Consider the following 19,720-nt stretch of genomic DNA (forward strand, 5'->3'; position numbering starts at 1 on the left):
CCCACTCTGACTGCCCTGCACCTGGCACACTTACTCCTTAGACACTCTTACACACTCACACACTCTGCACACCCTTTCACGGATCACAATTCACTCTCACCCTCCCCATGCTCACACACACGCTCACACACTCACATGCACTTTACACACACGTGCATACAGGTATCTGCACTCTCCCAGTCTCTCACACACACTCTTGCACACTCCCCAGCAGAGATCTCTGATGTCTCTAAGGGGCTGATGTCTACTCAGGGAAGGAAGGGACTTGCCAAGTCCATGTACCAGGGCAGGGAAGAGCCGGGGAGTCCTCCCCCATGCTGGGCCCAGCTCTCTGTCCCCCATGCTGAGCTGGGACCGCCTGGGTCTGACTGCTCCCCCTTGTCCCTGGCCCCGGCCAGGCCCTTGGGGTCGTGGGGGCTAGGGAGGCACCGAGGAATGTGCCTGGCATGTGCTGACAGTGGATTTCATGTTCCAGCTGGGCCGGGAGGAGCCTGCTGGGCAGATGCCTGGAGCTGGGGACTCGGGAGGGCGCCTGGGGGAGGGAGCAGTGAGAGATCAAGCCTGGTCCCAGAACAGGGCCCGACTCAGCCACTGACCATGTCGGCCTCGTCGCTCTCCTGGGCTCTGGGGTCTGCCCGACTCTGAGCAGCGGGTCCTCCCTGAGGGGCTGTGATGGTGAGAGGAGAGCAGGGGTGGGGGTGGCAGGAGAGAGGAAAGAGAAACAGAGACTGACAAGGAGGGAGACAGACACAGAGGGAGAGAGAGGGAGAGTGCCTTAGACAGGGAGAGAGAGAGAGAGAGAGAAAGACAGGGCGGGAGGTGGGAGAGTGGAGGGTACTTAGGGCAGGGAGAGAGAGATAGACAGACAGACAGAGGGAGAGAGGGAGAGAAGGAGAGAGACTCAGGGGAAGACAAAAACAGAGAGAGAGAAGAGACAGACGGAAAAAGAGAGAGCAAGAGAAAAGCGAGAGACAGAGACAGAGAGAGAGGGACCCAGAGACAGACAGAGGCAGACGCAGGAGGCAGGCAGTGGGCACTGTGGGGCCACAGGAAGAGGACCTGGGATGGCCCTGAGGATCCCCATCAGCGCTCCCCTGCTCCTCGTGGGGCTGCTGGCCACAGGTGAGTGGGATCCTGGCCTGTGACCGAGCGCCAAGTGGCCCTCATTTCCCACCTACGTTCTCCAGACAGACCCTCTGCCCTCTCTTGCTGACCCCACTGTGTCCCCAGGCCTGGCGCAGTTGCCAATCCCTGCCTCCACCCCCCGAGGCTTCTGGGTTCTGCCTGAAAACACGACGGTGGTGGAGGGGGCCGCTGCGGAGCTGCGGTGTGGGGTCAGCGCCCCTGGCAGTGCAGTGCAGTGGGCCAAAGACGGGCTGCTGCTCGGCCCCGATCGCAGAATCCCGGGCTTCCCGCGGTACCGCCTGGAAGGGGACCCCACTAGAGGTAAGGGGTCAGAGCGTGAGACCCTGGGCCACCAGCAGAGGCCGACCGCGGCCCCGAACCTTGGGTCCCCCCTGCAGGGGAATTCCACCTACGCATTGAAGCATGTGACCTCAGCGACGACGCAGAGTACGAGTGCCAGGTCGGCCGCTCAGAGACAGGCCCCGAGCTCGTGTCTCCTAGAGTGACTCTCTCTGTGCTAGGTATGGGTGAGAGCCCCCCAGGACCCATGAGTCTGGACCTCCAGCCCTCTCCTGCCCCAGGCTCCAGGAGTCCAAGCCCTCAGCCCTCCTTCCTCAGACCTGGGGTCCAGGACCCATTTCACGAGCAATAAGCCCCCAAACCCTCTCGAGGCGGCAGCTTAACCCAGACCCTTTCTCACCAGTGCCCCCCAAGGTGCTTCAGCTGACCCCCGAGGCAGGGAGCACGGTCACGTGGGTGGCTGGGCAGGAGTACGAGGTCAGCTGTGTGTCTGGGGATGCAAAGCCAGCACCCGACATCACTTTCCTCCGGAGTGAGTGTGGGTGAATTTGTGGGGCCAATGTGAAGCCCTGGAGTGGGTGGGAGGGGGTGTGTCTCTGCCCAGTGCCCTCCTAGGGGCCCCAGAATACATGACATTCCTGAGCTGGGGATGCAGGAGCAGGCTTGGGGAGATGCCGAGGTCAGTGTGGGACCTGGTGGATGGGAGGGGACATCCAGGGAGAAACACCCAGGAGACGGCAGGACTGCTGGTCTGGGGCTCAGGGGAGAGGCTGAGGCTCCAGACAGAGATATGGGTGTCATTGTTGGTGCAGAAACAAGGAGCTGAGGTGGTGATGGTGCGGGTGATACAACCCAGTAAGGAGGGGAGGGGAGGGAGAGGCCCAGGCCCCAGTCCCGAGGACTCCAGTGTTCAGGGAGGCCTGAGGGAGGCCTGAGGAGGCAGGAGGGAATGGAGTTAGTGCTTTTCCCCCAGAACCAGGAGGGAGCAGGCAGTGTGTTCACCCTGAGGACTTCAGGCCATGCTCCCCAAGATCTATGTTGGGGAGAACCTGGCACCCCTCCAACCTTCTTGTTGCCCAAAGGTGGACAAATAATTCCAGACATCTCTGCTAACGTGAATGCGGGGTCCCAGGAGAAACTCTTCACCACGGAGGCCACAGCCAGGTATGGGAGTCGGGGCGCCCTCTCCTCCATCCTGACCCACAAATTTCTCCATGAAAACCCCACATCCCAAGGATTCAAGCATGGAAACCTGGGTCAGGTATGAACAACTGGGACCCAGTTCTTCACCCTGACACTCCAAAACTTCTTTATGGGAACCTCAGTTCCAGGGTATCAAGCACAAAGATTTTGGCCAAGTGTGGGCCTCCAGGACCCCAGTTCTCACTGATGACCCCCTAATCTCTTCTATGGAACTCCAGATCCTAGAGGAAATCAGCAGGGAGATTTAGACCGGGCGTGGGGACCTGGGATCCCCATCTCTTCACCTTGTCTCCCTAAATTTCAGATGATGTGTCTGACTCCAGAACCCCAATTTCTCACCTAGGGTGACACCTCAGAGCTTGGATAATGGGCAGTTACTGGTCTGTGAGGGGTCCAGCCCAGCTTTGGACACCCCTATCAAGGTCTCAGTCACTATGAATGTTTTGTGTAAGTGGGAACTGAGTCAGCCGTGGGCACTGGGGATGCAGAGAAGAATTGGGGGAACTGGGGAGCACAGGGATTATGGAAGATTTGGGTTCTCATGGAGAAATGTGGGGGTTCAGAGGCAGGTTGTGGGGTCTGGAAAGAATGGATGGGCTCCCCAGGCCCACTGAGTGACTGTTGCTGCCCAGTCCCCCCAGGACCCCCTGTCATTGAGTGGCCAGGCCTGGATGAGGGGCATGTGCGGGCAGGGCAGACCTTGGAGCTGCTGTGCATGGCCCGAGGGGGCAATCCGCCAGCGACACTGCAGTGGCTGAAGGTGAGGGCAGAGACAGGTGTGGGGGTGGGGGGAAGGGCGGGGGCCAGGAGCTGGCCCTGAGCTGACCCAGGCCTGTCCTTGTCTCCAGAATGGCCAGCCCATGTCCACAGCGTGGGGCACGGAGCACGCTCACTCGGTGGCCCGCAGCTTGCTAGTGATGATCATACGGCCAGAAGACCACGGGGTGAGGCTCAGCTGTGAGGCCCACAACAGCGTATCTCCAGGGATCCAGGAACGTGGGGTTACACTACAGGTCACCTGTGAGTCCTGGTGCAGCTGCCCATCTGTCAGTCCATGCCCCGGAGAACCATATGTTTGTGGCCCCAAATCATGCTTGTCTGATGCCAAATACCTTGACATCTGTCCCCAGTCCCTCATCTGTCTGGGCTGGTCTGTGAGGAATCCAGCCCAGCTTGGCGTCTCTCCTCTGTCCATTATCTTGCAGTTCCCCCCAGCGCCATTACCATCCTGGGATCTGCATCCCAGTCTGAGAACAAGAACGTGACGCTCTCCTGCATCACCAAGTCCAGTCGCCCTCGGGTTCTCCTGCGATGGTGGCTGGGCTGGCGGCAACTGCTGACCACAGAGGAGACGGTCACGGACGTGAGGCGGGAGCCGAGCTCCTGGGTCTGAGGGAGGAGGGAGCTGAGGGCATGACTCCTGGATCTGGGAGAGGAGGGGTCTGTCATCCTGGATGCCTTGGTCCTTGGGGAGCATGGACTGGGGTCCGGGCCTCTTGGGTCTGACATGGAGGGATGGAGATGCTTCATATGTCCCTGCTGTGGTCTGGGGTGGACCCAGACCTTTGGTACCATGGATAGGGGTGCCCTAGTCCCCAAGTCTGAAGCTGGCTCCCTGCCAGGGCCTGCATGGTGGCCACATCTCCATGTCCAACCTGACATTCCTGGTGCGACGAGAGGACAATGGTCTGACCCTTACATGTGAGGCCTTCAGTGAGGCCTTTACCAAGGAGACCTTCAAGAAGTCGCTTGTTCTGAATGTGAAATGTGAGCCCTCACCCATGCCCAGGGGTGCCCATGCCTTAGAGACCACACCCTCAGGCCTGAGCCTAGAGAGAAAAGCCCCTCTTCCTGGCTCTCCCCACAGATCCTGCCCAGAAGCTGTGGATCGAGGGGCCGCCTGTGGGGCAGCGCCTCCGGGCTGGGACCCGGGTGAGGCTGGTGTGTTTGGCTATTGGAGGGAACCCAGACCCCTCCCTCACCTGGTTGAAGGTGGGTGTCAAGCAAGGGCTGTGGGGTCGCCAGGAAAGTGGGAAAGGATGAAACCTCTCTCTTGGGAAAGAGAGTCTTGGGAAATCTTGGAAAAACCTGAATTTCATGAAAAATACTGGAGATTTAGAGTTTAGGCAGGAAATTGGAAAAGACACAAACGCCATGAGAATTAAATGGAATCCTAGGAAAATTTTGGGAATTCTGGGAAAACAGAATTCTAGGATAAAAGAAGGAATTCTGGATCAGGATTGGGAATTCCAGACAAAAGACAATAATCTCATTAAAATTAAAGGATATTCTGGTGAAATCTCAGAATTCAGGTGAAATGGCAGGAATTTTAGGGAAAACTAAGAATTCCAGGAACAAACGCAATGATAGCGTAGGCAAAGGCTAGAAATTTTGTGGAAAGACTAGTAATTCCACAGATCATTTGAAAATCCATTAATATTAAATTGAATTCTTGGGACTTGGGGGTAAGAAAATGAAATTCTATTAAAATGAAAAGAAATTCTGACAGAATTCTGGGAAAATCCTGGCAAGTTAGGGAGCTAGTGGAAATTCTGGGGGAAAGACTAGGAATTATAGGAATGAAATGGAATTCCACTTAATTAGACGGAATTCTAGGGGAATGCCAAGACCTTGGGCAATACAAAGAATTCTAGTGAAAGACTAGGATAATAGGAGGATATTGGAGAAAGATTCAAATCTGTGAAAAGACAATGGAATTAAGGGAAAGACCAAAAGAAATCTTTGGGGAAAATGGGAATTTTAAGAAAAAGAACTAAGGATAGGAAAAATGAAGGAATTCTGGGAAGGCTTGGCAATTCCAAGGGAGTCTCCAGCATATGGTGCTCGGTAGATGTGGGGGAATGGATTGTGAGGAGCGGGGCTGAGGGTCGGCAGGGAGCACCCAGAGAAGAGCAGGCGGGGCGGCGCGGGGGTTGGGGGGTGGGCTGGGGCTGGAGGCGGGATCAGATGGCAAAACCTCGGGGTTCAGGGGGCCCAGCGTTGGCGGCAGAGACGCCAGGGCGGGGGATGCTCAATTCTGGTCTCCATTCCTCCACCCTAGCCGGGTGCCCGCGGAAGGGGGCGCCCTATCCTCATCACACAAAAGCTTTTTCTGGGCTGGCGGCCAGCCCAGTGGGGGCGTCTCAGGGGGGACTGGCAGGGCTCCCCGCGGTCCCCCACTCAGTGTCCGCCTTCAGGACTCGCGCACGGTGACCGAACCGCGGCCGCCCCAGGAGCCGCGGCGGGTGCAGCTGGGAAGCCTGGAGAAGTCGGGGAGCACCTTCTCCCGCGAGCTGGTGCTGGTCGCGGGCCCGTCGGACAACCAGGCCAAGTTCACGTGCAAGGCGGGCCAGCTCAGCGCGTCCACGCAGCTCGTGGTGCAGTGTGAGCGCGCGCGGCCGGGCGGCGGGGAACGGGGCGGGAGCCCGGCGGGGGGCGCGGGGCTGGGCCGGGCCTCCTCCTCACCTCCGGTCCTCACTCCTGCGACCCGTTATCCAAGTTCCCCCGACTAACGTGACGATCCTGGCCAACGCGTCGGCGCTGCGCCCCGGGGACGCTGTGAACTTGACGTGCGTCAGCGTGAGCAGCAACCCTCCGGTCAACTTGTCGTGGGACAAGGAGGGGGAGAGGTGAGCGCGCGAGCGGTCTCGCCCCTCCCTGGTTCTGGTCACCTCCCTGTCCGTCTCCGCCCTGACCCGACCCCACCCCCACTGCGGGTCTACAGGCTGGAAGGCGTGGCCGCCCCGCCCCGGAGCGCCCCCTTCAGAGGCTCCGCCGCCGCCAGGAGCGTCCTTCTGAGACTGTCATCCCGCGACCACGGCCACCGCGTGACCTGCCGCGCCCACAGCGCGGAGTTGAGAGAAACCGTGAGCTCCTTCTACCGCCTCAACGTGCTGTGTACGTGCGCCGGCCTGGAAGCCCTCTTGACCCCCTCCCGACCGCATACTACTTGGGTCTTCACCTTGACACTGTCTTTGACCTCACTCCTAAACCTCGAAACTTTCCTGACCCCTGGCCCTGCACCAACTCCTATCCTGCCCAACCTGCATCTTGCCTTTGTCCTCTGTCCAAACTCCTCACCATGACTCCCATCCTGGCCCCTCTCTCCGTCTCTACCCTTAAACCTGACTCTGGTCTCTACCCTTTTCCTCAACTGGATCCCAACCACTGTCCTGAACCTAACCCCCGAGCTAGGCTCTGAACTTAACTGTTACCTTGTCCGTAGCTTTAATCTAGTGACCTCGACTTTAACACTTTATACCTGTACATGATCTCAAATCCATCCCGGACCCCAACCTTAACAACAATCTTGACTCCCGGCGGTGCCCCCTCTGCAGATCCTCCAGAGTTCCTGGGGGAGCAGGTGCTCGTGGTGACCGCGGTGGAGCAGGGCGAGGCGCTTCTGCCCGTGTCCGTGTCCGCCAACCCTGCCCCGGAGGCCTTCAACTGGACCTTCCGCGGCTACCGCCTCAGCCCAGGTGCGCGGAGTGGGCATGGAGAGGGGTGCAGGTCTCGGGACGGAAGGGCCTGGCAGGCCCCTCACCCTGACCTCTCCCAGCTGGCGGCCCCCGTCATCGCATCCTGTCTGGCGGAGCTCTGCAGCTGTGGAATGTGACCCGCGCCGACGACGGCCTCTATCAGCTGCACTGCCAAAACTCGGAGGGCACGGCTGAAGCGCTAGTGCGGCTGGATGTACACTGTGAGCCCCCTCACGACCCCTGGAAACTAGGGAGCTCTGGGAGCCACGCCCACCCTGGAAACCACACCCGCCCAGGGAACCTTGCCCAGGGTGGAGTCTCCTCTTTGTGGAAGCTCCACCCAACCAGGGACGTTCACCCATCCTGTAAGCCTCCCACTCCGGAAGCCTGGACTGTGATGGAGCCACGCCCACTTTGGGAGTCCTGCCCATTAGAGAGACCCAAGGTGGAGTCTCTGCCCAGACAGGGGGCTCACCTACATGGGAGTTACCAAGCCCGCTATGGAAGCGGAAGCCCCACCCCCACCCAATTCTGGAAGTCCGCCGGACCTACTCGTGTCACCACAGAGGCACAGTAGAGAGTGGGGACACCCTCACTAATCTTGAGAACTCTACTCCAAGTGCTCTGGGTAAAGGGCGGATTGTATTTACACTTGTAACTTTCCTGGGCACCTCTAAGACACCCCTCCCACCTGGGACCCTCTCCCACCAAGGCCTATCAGGGCCCAAGTGTCTTCCCCAAGCCTCTGCCTCCCCCAGATGCTCCCACCATCCGAGCTCTCCAGGACCCCACTGAGGTGAACGTTGGGGGTTCTGTGGACATAGTCTGCACCGTTGATGCCAATCCCATCCTTCCAGAGATGTTCAACTGGGAGAGACTGGTGAGGATCCAACCCTTGGTAAATGGAGGTGGGGACTGGGGGATGTGGTTTCTTGACTGTGAGCTCCTTGGCAGGAGGGGTCACATCTATATGACCTTGTATAACTATATACTTGTTGGGGCGTGCTCCAAGAACTAACTGTTGAATGGCAGATGGATGGGTGGATGAGTGCATAGATAACCAGGTGAGTGGGTGGGTAGGTGATGGATATATGGATCGCTAGGTAGATGGGTAGATGAACAGGTGGATGGATGAGTGAGTGGATGAAAGAACAAATGGACAAGTGAATGAATGGATAAATAGATGAATACGTGGGTGGGTAGATGATTGAATAAGAGAAATGAGTAGTAAAATGGATTATATTTGAGAGTAGATGAATGGATATATACATCATCAGTGGAAAGATGTCTGTAGAAGGATGATGGATGAATGAATGGATGGTGGATAGATCAATGAAGAGATGGAGAGATGGATAAATAGGTAGCTGGATGAATTGATGAACAGATGCATGTGTTTATGAGTGTGTGCATGTATGAGTGAATAGATGGGGTGGATGGGTGGAGAGATGGAAGGGTGGATAGATGGATGGATAGAAGGAATGGGTTCATCCAACGAATGGTTGGATGAATGAATGGGTGAATGAATGAATTGATAGAAGGAAGGAGAGGTGAATGGATGGATGGAGAAATGGATGAATCAATGGATAGGTGGATGATTAAATAGATGGATGATTGGGTGGATAGATGGTTCCAAGCATGAAAGGTTGGATAAATGGATGGGTTAGTGGTTGGCTGGATTGGTGGATGAATGAATGGATCCATACACAAATGATTGGATAAATGGATGGATGGATGGATAGATGACAGGGGGATCTCTTTCTTTTTCTTTTTATGGGGGAGGAAGACTAGCCCTGAGCTAACATCCAATACCAGTCCTCCTCTTTTTGCTGAGGAAGATTGGCCCTGGGCTAACATCCGTGCCCATCTCCCTCTACTTTATATGGGACGCCGCCACAGCATGGCTTGACAAGCGGTGCGTCGGTGCGTGCCCGGGATCCAAACCTGCAAACTCCGGGCTGCCAAAGCGGAGCACACGCACTTAACCGATGCGCCACCGGGCTGGCCCTAGGGGGGACTTTTTCTTTGCTAGCTCTGTAGAAGGTGATTGTGGCTGGGAAAATGAGGCTACAGAAGGGACCCAGTTTGGGGGATGATGGAACTGGAGGGCCACCTCTTGAGTCTTGGACCTCCAGGGAGAAGAGGAAGAGGACCAGAGCCTGGATGACATGGAGATGACATCAAAGGGATCCACAGGGCGTCTTCAGATTCGCCAGGCCAAGCTGGCCCAGGCTGGTGCTTACCAGTGCATTGTGGACAATGGGGTGGCACCTCCAGCCCGAGGGCTGGTCCGTCTTGTTGTCAGATGTGAGTAACACCCCAAACCCCTGACTTCAAAGCCTGCCACTAAACCCACCTCTCTCACGTCCTTCCATATACCTCATGATGACCCCCAACTCTTCCTAGTTGCCCCCCAGGTGGAGCATCCCACTCCCCTAACTAAGGTGGCTGCAGCTGGAGACAGTACCAGTTCTGCCACTCTCCACTGTCGTGCCCGAGGAGTTCCAAACATTGTCTTTACTTGGACCAAAAACGGGGGTCCCTCTGGATCTCCAGGATCCCAGGTGAGCCCAGGCCCAGCCAGGGAGCACTTCAGCTCCAAGTCTGGTCCCCAGCCCCCCAGCTACCCTCCCTGAATCCCTGCCACACCTCCTCTCCAGGTACACAGAGCACACGTACCACCAGGGCGGGGTCCACAGCAGTCTCCTGACCATTGCCAACGTGTCTGCAGCCCAAGATTATGCTCTCTTCACGTGCACAGCCACCAATCCCCTCGGCTCGGACCACACCAACATTCAGCTCGTCAGCATCAGTATGGTGGGAGGGGGCTGTGGGGGGTTGGGAGGGCGCGCCCCAGGTCAATCCCGGCGTCTCTGGTTGGCCCCACACTGGCAGTGTTCCTGAAACCTGAGAGGTGTTTATGAGTGAGGATGGAGTTTTTGCCTGCCCTGAAAATCCTAATGGAGACGGGGTCTTCAGGGAAACCCAGAACAAAGGACTAAAAGGGGAAAGGGGACTTTTTGGCCCAAATAACTGAGAAGCAGATTTTCAGGAGTGGCTGGCTCTAGAGTCAGCCGTCATCCAGGACTCTCTCTCTCTCAGGTCTGCTTTTCTGTGTCGGTTGGCTCCTCATAGTTGGCTGTTAGACCTTCCAGGGGAAATAGAATTTTTTTTCCTAACAGTGGTGTGAAAGTGCTAGAATTAAGCTTCATTGGCTCTACTGGGCTCCCAGGCCATCCCTGAACCAATCGTGCGGTCAGGGGAAGTCGACGCTCTGGTTGGCCAAGCCGGGCCGCATGTCCATCCTTCAAGGGGTGGAGTCACTTCCATCAGAAGCACATGGCCTGAGAATGCAGGCAGGCGATTCTCCAAAGGATATTCAGGGTTCTGTATCCGGAAGAAAGGAGGGGAACGAATGTGAGCTAGGCACAAGAAATCCACTACAGGAACATGTATGTTACACAGTCGATCCTCAGTATTTGTCAAGCCTATATTTGCAAATTTGCCTACTCACTAAAATTTATTTGTCACCCCAAAATCAATTCTCATGGTGCTTTTCCAGTCACTCAGGGATGTGTACAGAGCGGGTGAAAAATTTGAGTCACCCCATGAGCCCATTCTCGGCTGAGGTGGAGCCAGGCGACCCCCTGCCTTCCTGTTTCGGCTCTCAGATATAAATAAGTGTCCTTTCACAGTCTCCTTAGTGCCACAGTTTTTTGCATTTTTGTGCTTTTTGTTAGTGATTCTGCTAATTAAAATGGCCCCACGCAATGTGCTGAAGTGCTGTCTAGTGTCCCTAAGAGCAAGGAGGCTGCGATGTGACATGTGGAGGAAACGCTTGCGTGGGATAAGCTTTGTTCAGGCGTGAGTTATGGCGCTGTTGGCCGTGAGTGCGATGTTAATGAATCAACAACATGTATTTTAAAAGGTGTCCTTAAACAGAAACACATATAAAACAAGATTGTCTATTGTTTGGGTGATGAAAACGTTGTGACTAGCGGCTCGCAGGAACCTAACCCCGCGTTTCCCCTGGAAACAATAGTTGGGTATTTGCTAGTTCAGTGTTCACAGCAACTTTACAGAACATAATCGCCATGAAGAACGAGAATCAACTGTATATTCAAAATTATTCTAGAATCCTTCTGTACCCTCTGACTACTCTCCCCATTCTTTTCCTCAAAGGCCGCCCTGATCCCCCAGTGGGATTAAAGGTCGTGAGCACGACCCCATACTCGGTGGGGCTGGAGTGGAAGCCTGGCTTTGATGGGGGCCTGCCACAGAGGTTCCAGATCAGGTGGGTTCCTGGGGAGGCAGGAAGGGGTGGCAGCCAGCAGGGCTGGGGCACCTCCCTGAAGGACTGCCTTCCCTCTCCTGCAGGTATGAGGCTCTGGGGACTCCAGGGTTCCTCTACGTGGATGTCCTACCGCCCCAGGCCACCACCTTCACGCTGACTGGACTGCAGCCTGCTACACGATACAGGGTCTGGTTGCTCGCTAGCAACGCCCTGGGGGACAGCGGACTAGCTGACAAGGGGTCCCAGATCCCTATCACCACCCCAGGTAGGAAGGAACAGTCTTGGGCAGGTTGCAGTTCCTCAGAGGACTTATAGGGTGGTATAGTGAAGTCAATACTACTATTCCCCTCTTACAGATGAAGAAACTGAGGCCCAGAGAGGTTAAGCAAATTGTCCAAGCTCACACAGCTAGAAGGAGGTAGACATGCAACTGAAACTCAGGCAGATGAACACCAGAGACTAGTTTTCAGCCACTAACCTATACTGTCTGAATGTGATAAGTGACACAAGGGAAATTAGAAGAGAGTTTGAATGGAATGAAAATGAAAACATATGAAAATTGTGAACTGGAGCTAAAGCAGTGATTAGCAGGAGATTCATAGCATTAAATGCTCATATGGGATTTTTACAAAAGGCCTCAAACTGATGCTCCAAATTTCCATCTTAAGAAACTAGAAAAAGAAGAGCAAATTAAACCCAAAGTAAACCGAAGGAAGAAAATGATAAAGGGAGGAGCAGAAACTGATGAAGTAGAAAACAGAAGAACAATAGAGAAAAATCAGTGAAACCAGAAGCTGCTTCTCTGAAAATATCAGTAACATTTGTAAAGCTAATCAAGGCCGAAAAGAGAGACGACAACTTAACGGATATCAGGAGCGAAAGAGGAGACATTGCTAGTGGCTCTACAGACATGAGAGGGGTAACTGGGGGACATTATGAACAACTTTATGCCAATAAATTCAGCAACTCTGATGAAATGGACAAATTCCTTGAAAATGACTAATGAGAACATTGTGACTCTGACAGGCACTGTAGTGAGTGGTTCACCACACAGAGCTGGTTCAGACCAGCCTGGGTTCGAGTCCCAGCTCTGCCACTTCCTAGCTGGGAGACCTTAGGCAAGTACTTAACATCTTTGAGCCTCAGTTTCTAAAAATAAGGTATATCTCAGATCTCTGTGCCTCAGTTTCTGAAGATAAGGTCTATCTTGGACAGTTGTGAGGAATAAATTAATATATCTAAAGTGCTTAGAACAGTGCCCTGTACAAAGTAAGTGCTATGTAAATGCTAATTTAAAGAAATGCCCCCTGCTCACCTTCTGTTTACTTTGCCCCATGAAAGCTCCCTCTTTCTGTCTTTACCTTCCTGACAGAGCAGCCTTTTTCCTCATGGAAGTAAGGACCCTTGCCCATCCCTACAGTTTTCCCTCCTCTCTTTTCCCCCCTCATGCCAGTCTTCCCTTTGAGCACTAAAGCATAAAGTACTACACTCACCTCCCCTGCTCTAGAACTTATGCTTCTATTAATGCACTCTGACAGTCCAGCATCTTCTTCGATTAACCCCCAAATTGGCAACTCAGGTTAAAAGGACCTTCTATACCATAAAGCACTCATCGCCAATTAATTATTATTATTACAATTGGCATTAGAATGGCTATTGATAGTATTACCATTATTATCAGCAATTTCCAGCTCTCTTTGAAATAGTCCTAAGAAGCCATAAATCAGTTCCCATGAGTCTCCAAATGAGTTGAAAACCTTAATAGGAGACTGAGAAATATTTAAGGCTTATCTCAGATTCTTGGTGTTGATTCACAATCTCTATACCCATCCCCAGGTCTAGACCAGCCTTCTGGAGAACCCGGCTACCAGCTGCCCACAGAGCAGCCTGCAGGCAAGTCCTCCATCCCCCAAGCACCCCTCTCTCCCCTGAGAATAAAACTTTCAGGTTTGTAACCCGCCTCCTTTGCCTTGTGGCCATAGCCCCTGAAGACCTAACTCTGTCTCTATGGGCCCCCACTCATATCCTTAGCTCGGCCTCTTGCCTGGAGGTGATCAATTCTCTCTCTTCCTAATTCAGTTTAATTCTAAAAGAATTAGCTGATTCCATGCCCTGTGCAGAGCCTGCATCCGTTGGCTTTTGCTGCATAACAAACCACCGCAAACATGGGCACTTACAGCAACAAGCGTTATTTCTCATGATTGGATGAGTGGCTGGGACTGGTGGCTCTGCTGGGACTGGTCGTCCAGGAGGCCTCCTTCTCACCCATCTAACCGTCTGGCTCTTGGCTGGGACAATGGAGAGCCCTTGGCCACATGTCTCCCCTTGGCTTGTTCACGTGGAGGTGGTCCCAGGAGACCAAAGGGCAGCAAGCGAGGGCAAGCTCCAATTTACAAGCACTGTTCAAGCTTCTGATCCTGTCACGTTTAGTATCATCTCATTGGCCGAAGTGAGTGACATGGCTCAGCTCAGAGTCAGCGTGGAAGGGGACCACTCAAAATTATAGAGAATTATGACCATTTTGGCAACAACCCCCTTTAGAGCCTGAGAAGAGGGTTGCAAGTGACAGAAATTCAGCAGTTGTAGGCAACAGAAAGAACTACTTGGCTCGTGAAATTGAAAACTCCAACTGTGGCTGGATTCGGGCGCTCAAAATTTTCCCCAAGGATCTATTTCTCACCCCTCTTAACTCTGCCTTCATCTCTGAAGGCTTCCTTCTCGTTTCTTCCATCAAGAGGGCAAAGAAATTCCCCCACACGTCCAGCTCCAGTGGGACAACCACTTCTTAGCAGCCAGCAGAAGAGTGGCCTAAATGTTCTGGCAGAAATCCGCCTTGGGTCAAATGCCGGCCTCTGAAGCGATACTGTGGAGAGAGGGAGGGGTGCTCTTCTTGGCCAGGCTGGGCCAGTGTCCTCCGTGGAGTCCTGCGGAGCACACAGACGAGAGCAGGGGAGTGGCTGTTTCCTCAGAAGAAATGAGTGCTGTTGGCAGAAGATGGGGAGACGGAAGCTGAGCAGATGTCTGCTTGCAGGGACTTAGTCTTGTCCTCAGGACATAGCAGAGGCGTCTGACGTTGTCTGGGATGGAAGTTTGTGCAAAGAGGAAGTCGTTTGAGATGGAACTGGAAGAGTGAAGAGAATATGAGAAGAAAGGACATTTAAGGACAGACACTTGGCCATTCCAAGGCTTAGGGGTGGTGTGGGTCTGCCTCAGTGATTCTGGAAACAGCCAGCGGTTACTTTGTGTGGCTGGAGGGTCCAGTACCAGAGTCTATGGTTGGTGGGCAAGGCTGGAAACGTGGGAAAAGGCCAGATCACAGAAGGTCTTGAATGCCCAGCTGAGGAGCTGAAGCTCCGCCTGAGTCGGTACATGGGGCTCAGGCAAAGGTAGGACCCGCTGCTAGTGGGTTGATGTGAGAAAGGAGCCCCCTGCCCGGGGGAGGCAAGAGGGGGTGGACATGGAAACCCCCGCCGTGCTCGCCCCTGACTGGGAGGAGGGCTTTGCTTAGTCAGGGACAGGCTTTCCCAGAGAACCCCCTCTGGGCCTAGAGCCAGTTGTTTTGGGCTCACTGAGTGGTACCTTCCGCCCCCAGGACCCTCGGAGCTGCCCCTGCTGCCTGTGCTGTTTGCTGTTGGGGGTCTTCTGCTGCTTTCTAATGCCTCCTGTGTTGGGGGATTCCTCTGGCAGCGGAGACTGAGGCGTCTTGCTGAGGGTGAGGAGAGACCCTTCCCCTGCTGGGAGGAGGGTGACAGGGAGCCCTGGGGCTGCTGCGTGTTGAAGGTCTCCCAGGGCCGGATGGGCTCCGAGGGAGGGGGTCGTCTCTGACTCCTTTTTCCTACTTCCCTCAGGCATCTCAGAGAAGACAGAGGCGGGGTAAGTGGGGGTGTTTTTCTGTAAGGAAGGCTCTGAGGGAGGAGGTTTGGGGCAACAGGTGTCAGAGGGTCAACACTCAACTGCCCTCCGTACTTGCATCCTGGAAGGTCGGAGGAGGACCGGGTCAGGAATGAATACGAGGAGAGCCAGTGGACTGGAGACCGGGACACTCGGAGCTCCACGGTGAGTGGGGGGGCAGGACAGCCCCCCAGCAGGGAATTGACAGTGACTAACATTCTGCCATTAGCTTCAGGGGAATCCCTGCCCTTTCCAGGAACTGTGGAGTCAGAGGATGGAAGGACTTCATCTGGTTTATTTTTGGGGGGGTTGACAGGTGAGCACAACAGACGTAGAGCCATATTACCACTCCATGAGGGACTTCAGCCCCCAGCTGCCCCCCACGCTGGAGGAGGTGTCTTATCCCCGAGGTGAGTCGTGACCACATATGAACTCCCCCCCCCCCCCCGGCTCATAGATGTCCCTGACATCTGGACTGGGTGCCCTGACCATCCCTTCCTTCCACCCCAACCCCAGGTTTCACAGGCCTTGAAGAGGAGGATGTGCCCTTTCCTGGGCACCTGTATGATGAGGTGGAAAGACCGTACGCCCCGTATGGGGCCTGGGGACACCTCTATGATGAAGTACAGATGGTGAGGAGAAACTCTCCCAGTGCCAGAAGCCCACCTCCTACTGCTTGTATTAGTTAGGGAAAGCTGGCTGCTGTAACAAACAGGCCTGGACATAATCCAGGGGCCTGAATGAGAGAGTCTATTTCTCTCTCATGTAGCAGTCAGAGGTGAGTGCTGCACGCGGTTATTCTGGAGCCCGAGTTCTTCCCGCTGTGTTCCTCTGCTATCCCCTAGTGCGTTGTCCAGGTTTCCATGGATCGGCCAGTTCACTGGGGGTTTCAACTGGTGGGAAAGGGGAAAAGAGAGCGTGGTGGAGGCACAACCCTCCTTATAGTCCAGGCCCAGAAATAGTACACTCTGCTCTCATTCCATCAGTGAGAACATGGTCTCATGGCCACACCTAACTGCAAAAGAGGCTGAGAAATGTAGTCTGGCTTGGCAGCTATATGCCTCACTACAATTCTGTTAGTGTGGAAGAGGGAAGGTGTGTGTTTCATTGGATAATTGGCCATCTCCACTACACTGGTTAAGAAGGGAGATCTAGAGACAGAATTTTTTGGCCCACTCAATTGAAAAGTCAAGGGATAGAATTATATTCAGGCCCACCCAGCTGGACCCAGAATTTCCTCCCTAAAGATATCCCTAGCAAATCCAGGTTTGTATCCTATTAGATTAGAAACTCTCAGAGAAAGAGAATGTGTATTTTCCAATACCCCTGAAGCCCCAAGGCTGACATGTATTGGTCTAGCTTGGGTCACGTACTCGTCGCTGAACCAGTCAGTGAAGCTTGGGGTGGACTGTGCTAATTGGACAGGTCTGGATCGGTACACACCCCTGGCATCGGGGAGTAAGGGCCAGCTCCACTCAGTCCACTGGGCTGAGAGTGGGAGAGGGACAGAGCCCAGAGGGAACTGAAGATGGTGATGGGCAGATAAAGCAACAGACAGGCACTTTGACCATTGACCAGCCCCCACGGTGCGGGAGGTGGGACAGAACCACTGACTTTCTGTGTGGCCTTGGCTGATGCTCTGGCACCTCTGGGCCCAGGATTTCCCTCTGTCACCTTGTCCCAGATGGGGCACCAGTCCCCCCAGAGTGGAAATGCATGCATAAATGCTGTCCATGGTGCTGAACCATACGTGCCCTCGGAAGCACAGATGCGGTCTGCACACTTTTTCTGTAAAGGGCGAGATAGCAAATATTTTGGGCTTTGCAGGACATACTGTCTTTCTCAAAACTACCCAACTCTGCATTGTAGTGTAAAAGTAGCCATAGACACTACATAAACAAATGAGTGTGGCTAAATTCCAATAAAACTCTATTTTAGACACTGAAATTTGAATTTCATATACAGTAATTTTCATATGTCACAAATATTATTCTTCTTCTGATATTTTCCCAACAATTTAAAAATACAAAACTGTTCTTAGCTCTCAGGCCATACAAAAACAGGAGGTAGGCCATATTCGGCCCAGAGCCAAATCTGTTCTCAAGTTTGCTGAGCTAAAACAACCATTTTCTCCCAATCCTAGGGCAAAACACATCTCCAGAAAGGACCACCTTCCCAGGTCTTTTTTCTCTTCTGTTTCGATGAGGAAATGTTTTGGAAATTCATAGGACTAACAGAATCATGACTCACCTTCCACAGTTCCCATAGATGCTATCGTGGGCTTTTAAAAGTTTCATGTTTCTGACATTTAAATTATTTATCTGACAGGAAATCATGGGATATCTTGGACTCGCTTAAAAATAATCCAGTTAGGGGAGGTGGGGGATGAGAAGATAGAGATATAGGTAAATCAAGATTGACCAAGTGTTGATATTGTGGAAACTAGGTGACAGGTACGTGGGAGTTCACGATGGGGGTTCATTATAATCATTCTACTCTTTGTATATGTTAGAATTTTTTCCTGTAATTAGAAACTAAAACATTTTTTTTCTGGGAAGTTGAGCAGGAGTGTGTATCCCCCAAAACTGTAATGATGACCCACAGGGCCTCCCTCTATGGTTCTAACTCCACCTTTGCTTGTCAGGGTGCATATGGCCCCTGCTGGCCTGGGAACAAGTATGAGGATCCAAGAGGAATCTACGATCAGGTGGCAGGAGACTTGGACCCTCTGGAGCCTGATTCTCTACCCTTTGAGCTGAGGGGACATCTGGTGTGAGACCCTTCTTGACATCCTTTTCCTACACCTGCAGGACACAGTATTCCAACGGTCCTTTCCAGTCCAGCCTGGGCTGAGCGTCTTAAGCAAGCTCCGTAAGACACAAAAGACTGGACTTTTTCTGGAGAGGACATGGAGGGTTGTTAGTGACAGAAGATGGTTCAAGCTGGTGTCAAAGTATAAACAAGGCTCCTTTTGGGGGTGGCTTTAGAAACTGAACTTCTCCAAAGGGACACAGTGAATTGTAAAAAAACATCTCAAAAATGAAAAGCTATTTGGAGGGTCTTTATGCTTTTTTAAAATAAAAATCTCAGAAGTGGGAAAAGACATACTAAAAACTTAGTTCACTTTGAGTTCAACTGTATCTGAAATAGCTAAGAATAAGTGGAATTTATGAACCATTGTTATGTCCTACTTGTTTTATTATTTTCCTCGGTTATCTAAAACATGATGTATGAACTATGACACACGTGTAAACATAAATAGACTCTATAAAAAGAAGATAAATAGACTATCAAAATAAGCCAGACACAAAAGAATATTTACTGTATGATTTCACTTATAGAAATTCTAGAACAGGCAAAGCTAATCTATGGTGACAGAGCAGATCAGTAGTTGCCTGGGGCCATGAAGAGGGAATTGACTGCAGAGGGCATGAAGGAACTATTTGGAGGTGATGGAAATACTCTCTGTCATGATCGTGGTGGTGGTTACTTGGGTATATAGATTTGTCAAAACTCATTGAACTGTACACTTAAGATGGGTGCGTTTTATGGTACATAAATTATACCTCAATAAAGGTGATTTAAAAAAATAAATAATGAAGCAGCCCAGCACGAGAATTTTTATTCTTTATATTGAATAGCAGGAAAAGATAACTGAGAAATCTGCCTATTTCCATGGAGAACAGACTATAGCTAAGTATAACCTTTCTTTGGCCTCCACTTCTACTTGATTATTCCTATAATCAAAACTGCTTTGTTCAAATGTTTGTCCATGTTATTTCTTATCAGCGCAGACTAAGATAAGTTTTTACATCACAGCACCTGAATACACAAATACATTAGGGTCCAAATGATTTCCCTTTGGTTAAAAGATGATTCCAATCCCAAAAGTAGAATTTTTCTAATTGTGTAGTTTTCCTTTTCAAAGAGGAAACTTACGACATTCTGTGTCCACACTGGTGGATCAGGAGAGGTAAATTTACTGGCTCTTATAGCTGAAGATCCCAGGGGTAGTGTTGGCTTCAGGCAGTGCTGGACCCGGTATTGAAACAAAAGCCAGGAGGGGTCTCTCTCACAAAGATGACCACTTACAGGTCTTGGCTGGCATTCCGTAGTCTCAGCAGCCAGAGTGCCTCTGGAGAGTCCTGTCTTTCATCAGCCCAGCTTGGGTCTCATGCCCATCCCTGAATCAATCATTGTGCTCAGGGAGCAGAATATGCTGATAATCCAGGTCCCAGGTTGCTCAGCACCACATGAACCACTTGGGTAAGGCTCTCCAAAGGGACCCGACATTGTATCTTGGGTGTCTGGGGTATCTTCATGGACTTCCCACTTATTCCTCTTTGCCACTGTCTGAATCAACGTAGCAGACATCTATTGCCTCGTCTGCCCAGAATCTAGCCCCTCTAAATTTATATAGGTATTAAAGAAG

The 19,720-nt window shown here is 52.6% G+C and overlaps 1 protein-coding gene across 1 annotated transcript; it reads left to right on the forward strand.

The window, feature by feature from the left end:
• Positions 1-1,064: 1,064 nt before the first annotated feature.
• On the forward strand, positions 1,065-18,091 carry NPHS1 (NPHS1 adhesion molecule, nephrin). Its single transcript, XM_058530827.1, is given in 30 exon segments — positions 1,065-1,122; positions 1,231-1,446; positions 1,524-1,646; positions 1,829-1,957; positions 2,508-2,589; positions 2,972-3,075; positions 3,261-3,388; positions 3,477-3,648; positions 3,834-3,991; positions 4,251-4,395; positions 4,496-4,620; positions 5,826-6,012; positions 6,128-6,257; positions 6,353-6,525; positions 6,966-7,106; positions 7,187-7,327; positions 7,865-7,986; positions 9,239-9,410; positions 9,510-9,637; positions 9,639-9,667; positions 9,764-9,915; positions 11,286-11,397; positions 11,481-11,662; positions 13,234-13,290; positions 14,990-15,109; positions 15,246-15,270; positions 15,378-15,453; positions 15,605-15,698; positions 15,805-15,920; positions 17,933-18,091. Coding segments are annotated over 30 exon segments (3,729 nt in total). The 3' UTR covers positions 18,065-18,091.
• Positions 18,092-19,720: the final 1,629 nt, after the last annotated feature.

The sequence above is a fragment of the Diceros bicornis genome, chromosome 34 (assembly GCF_020826845.1).
Source record: "Diceros bicornis minor isolate mBicDic1 chromosome 34, mDicBic1.mat.cur, whole genome shotgun sequence".
Taxonomy (NCBI): Eukaryota; Metazoa; Chordata; class Mammalia; order Perissodactyla; family Rhinocerotidae; genus Diceros; species Diceros bicornis.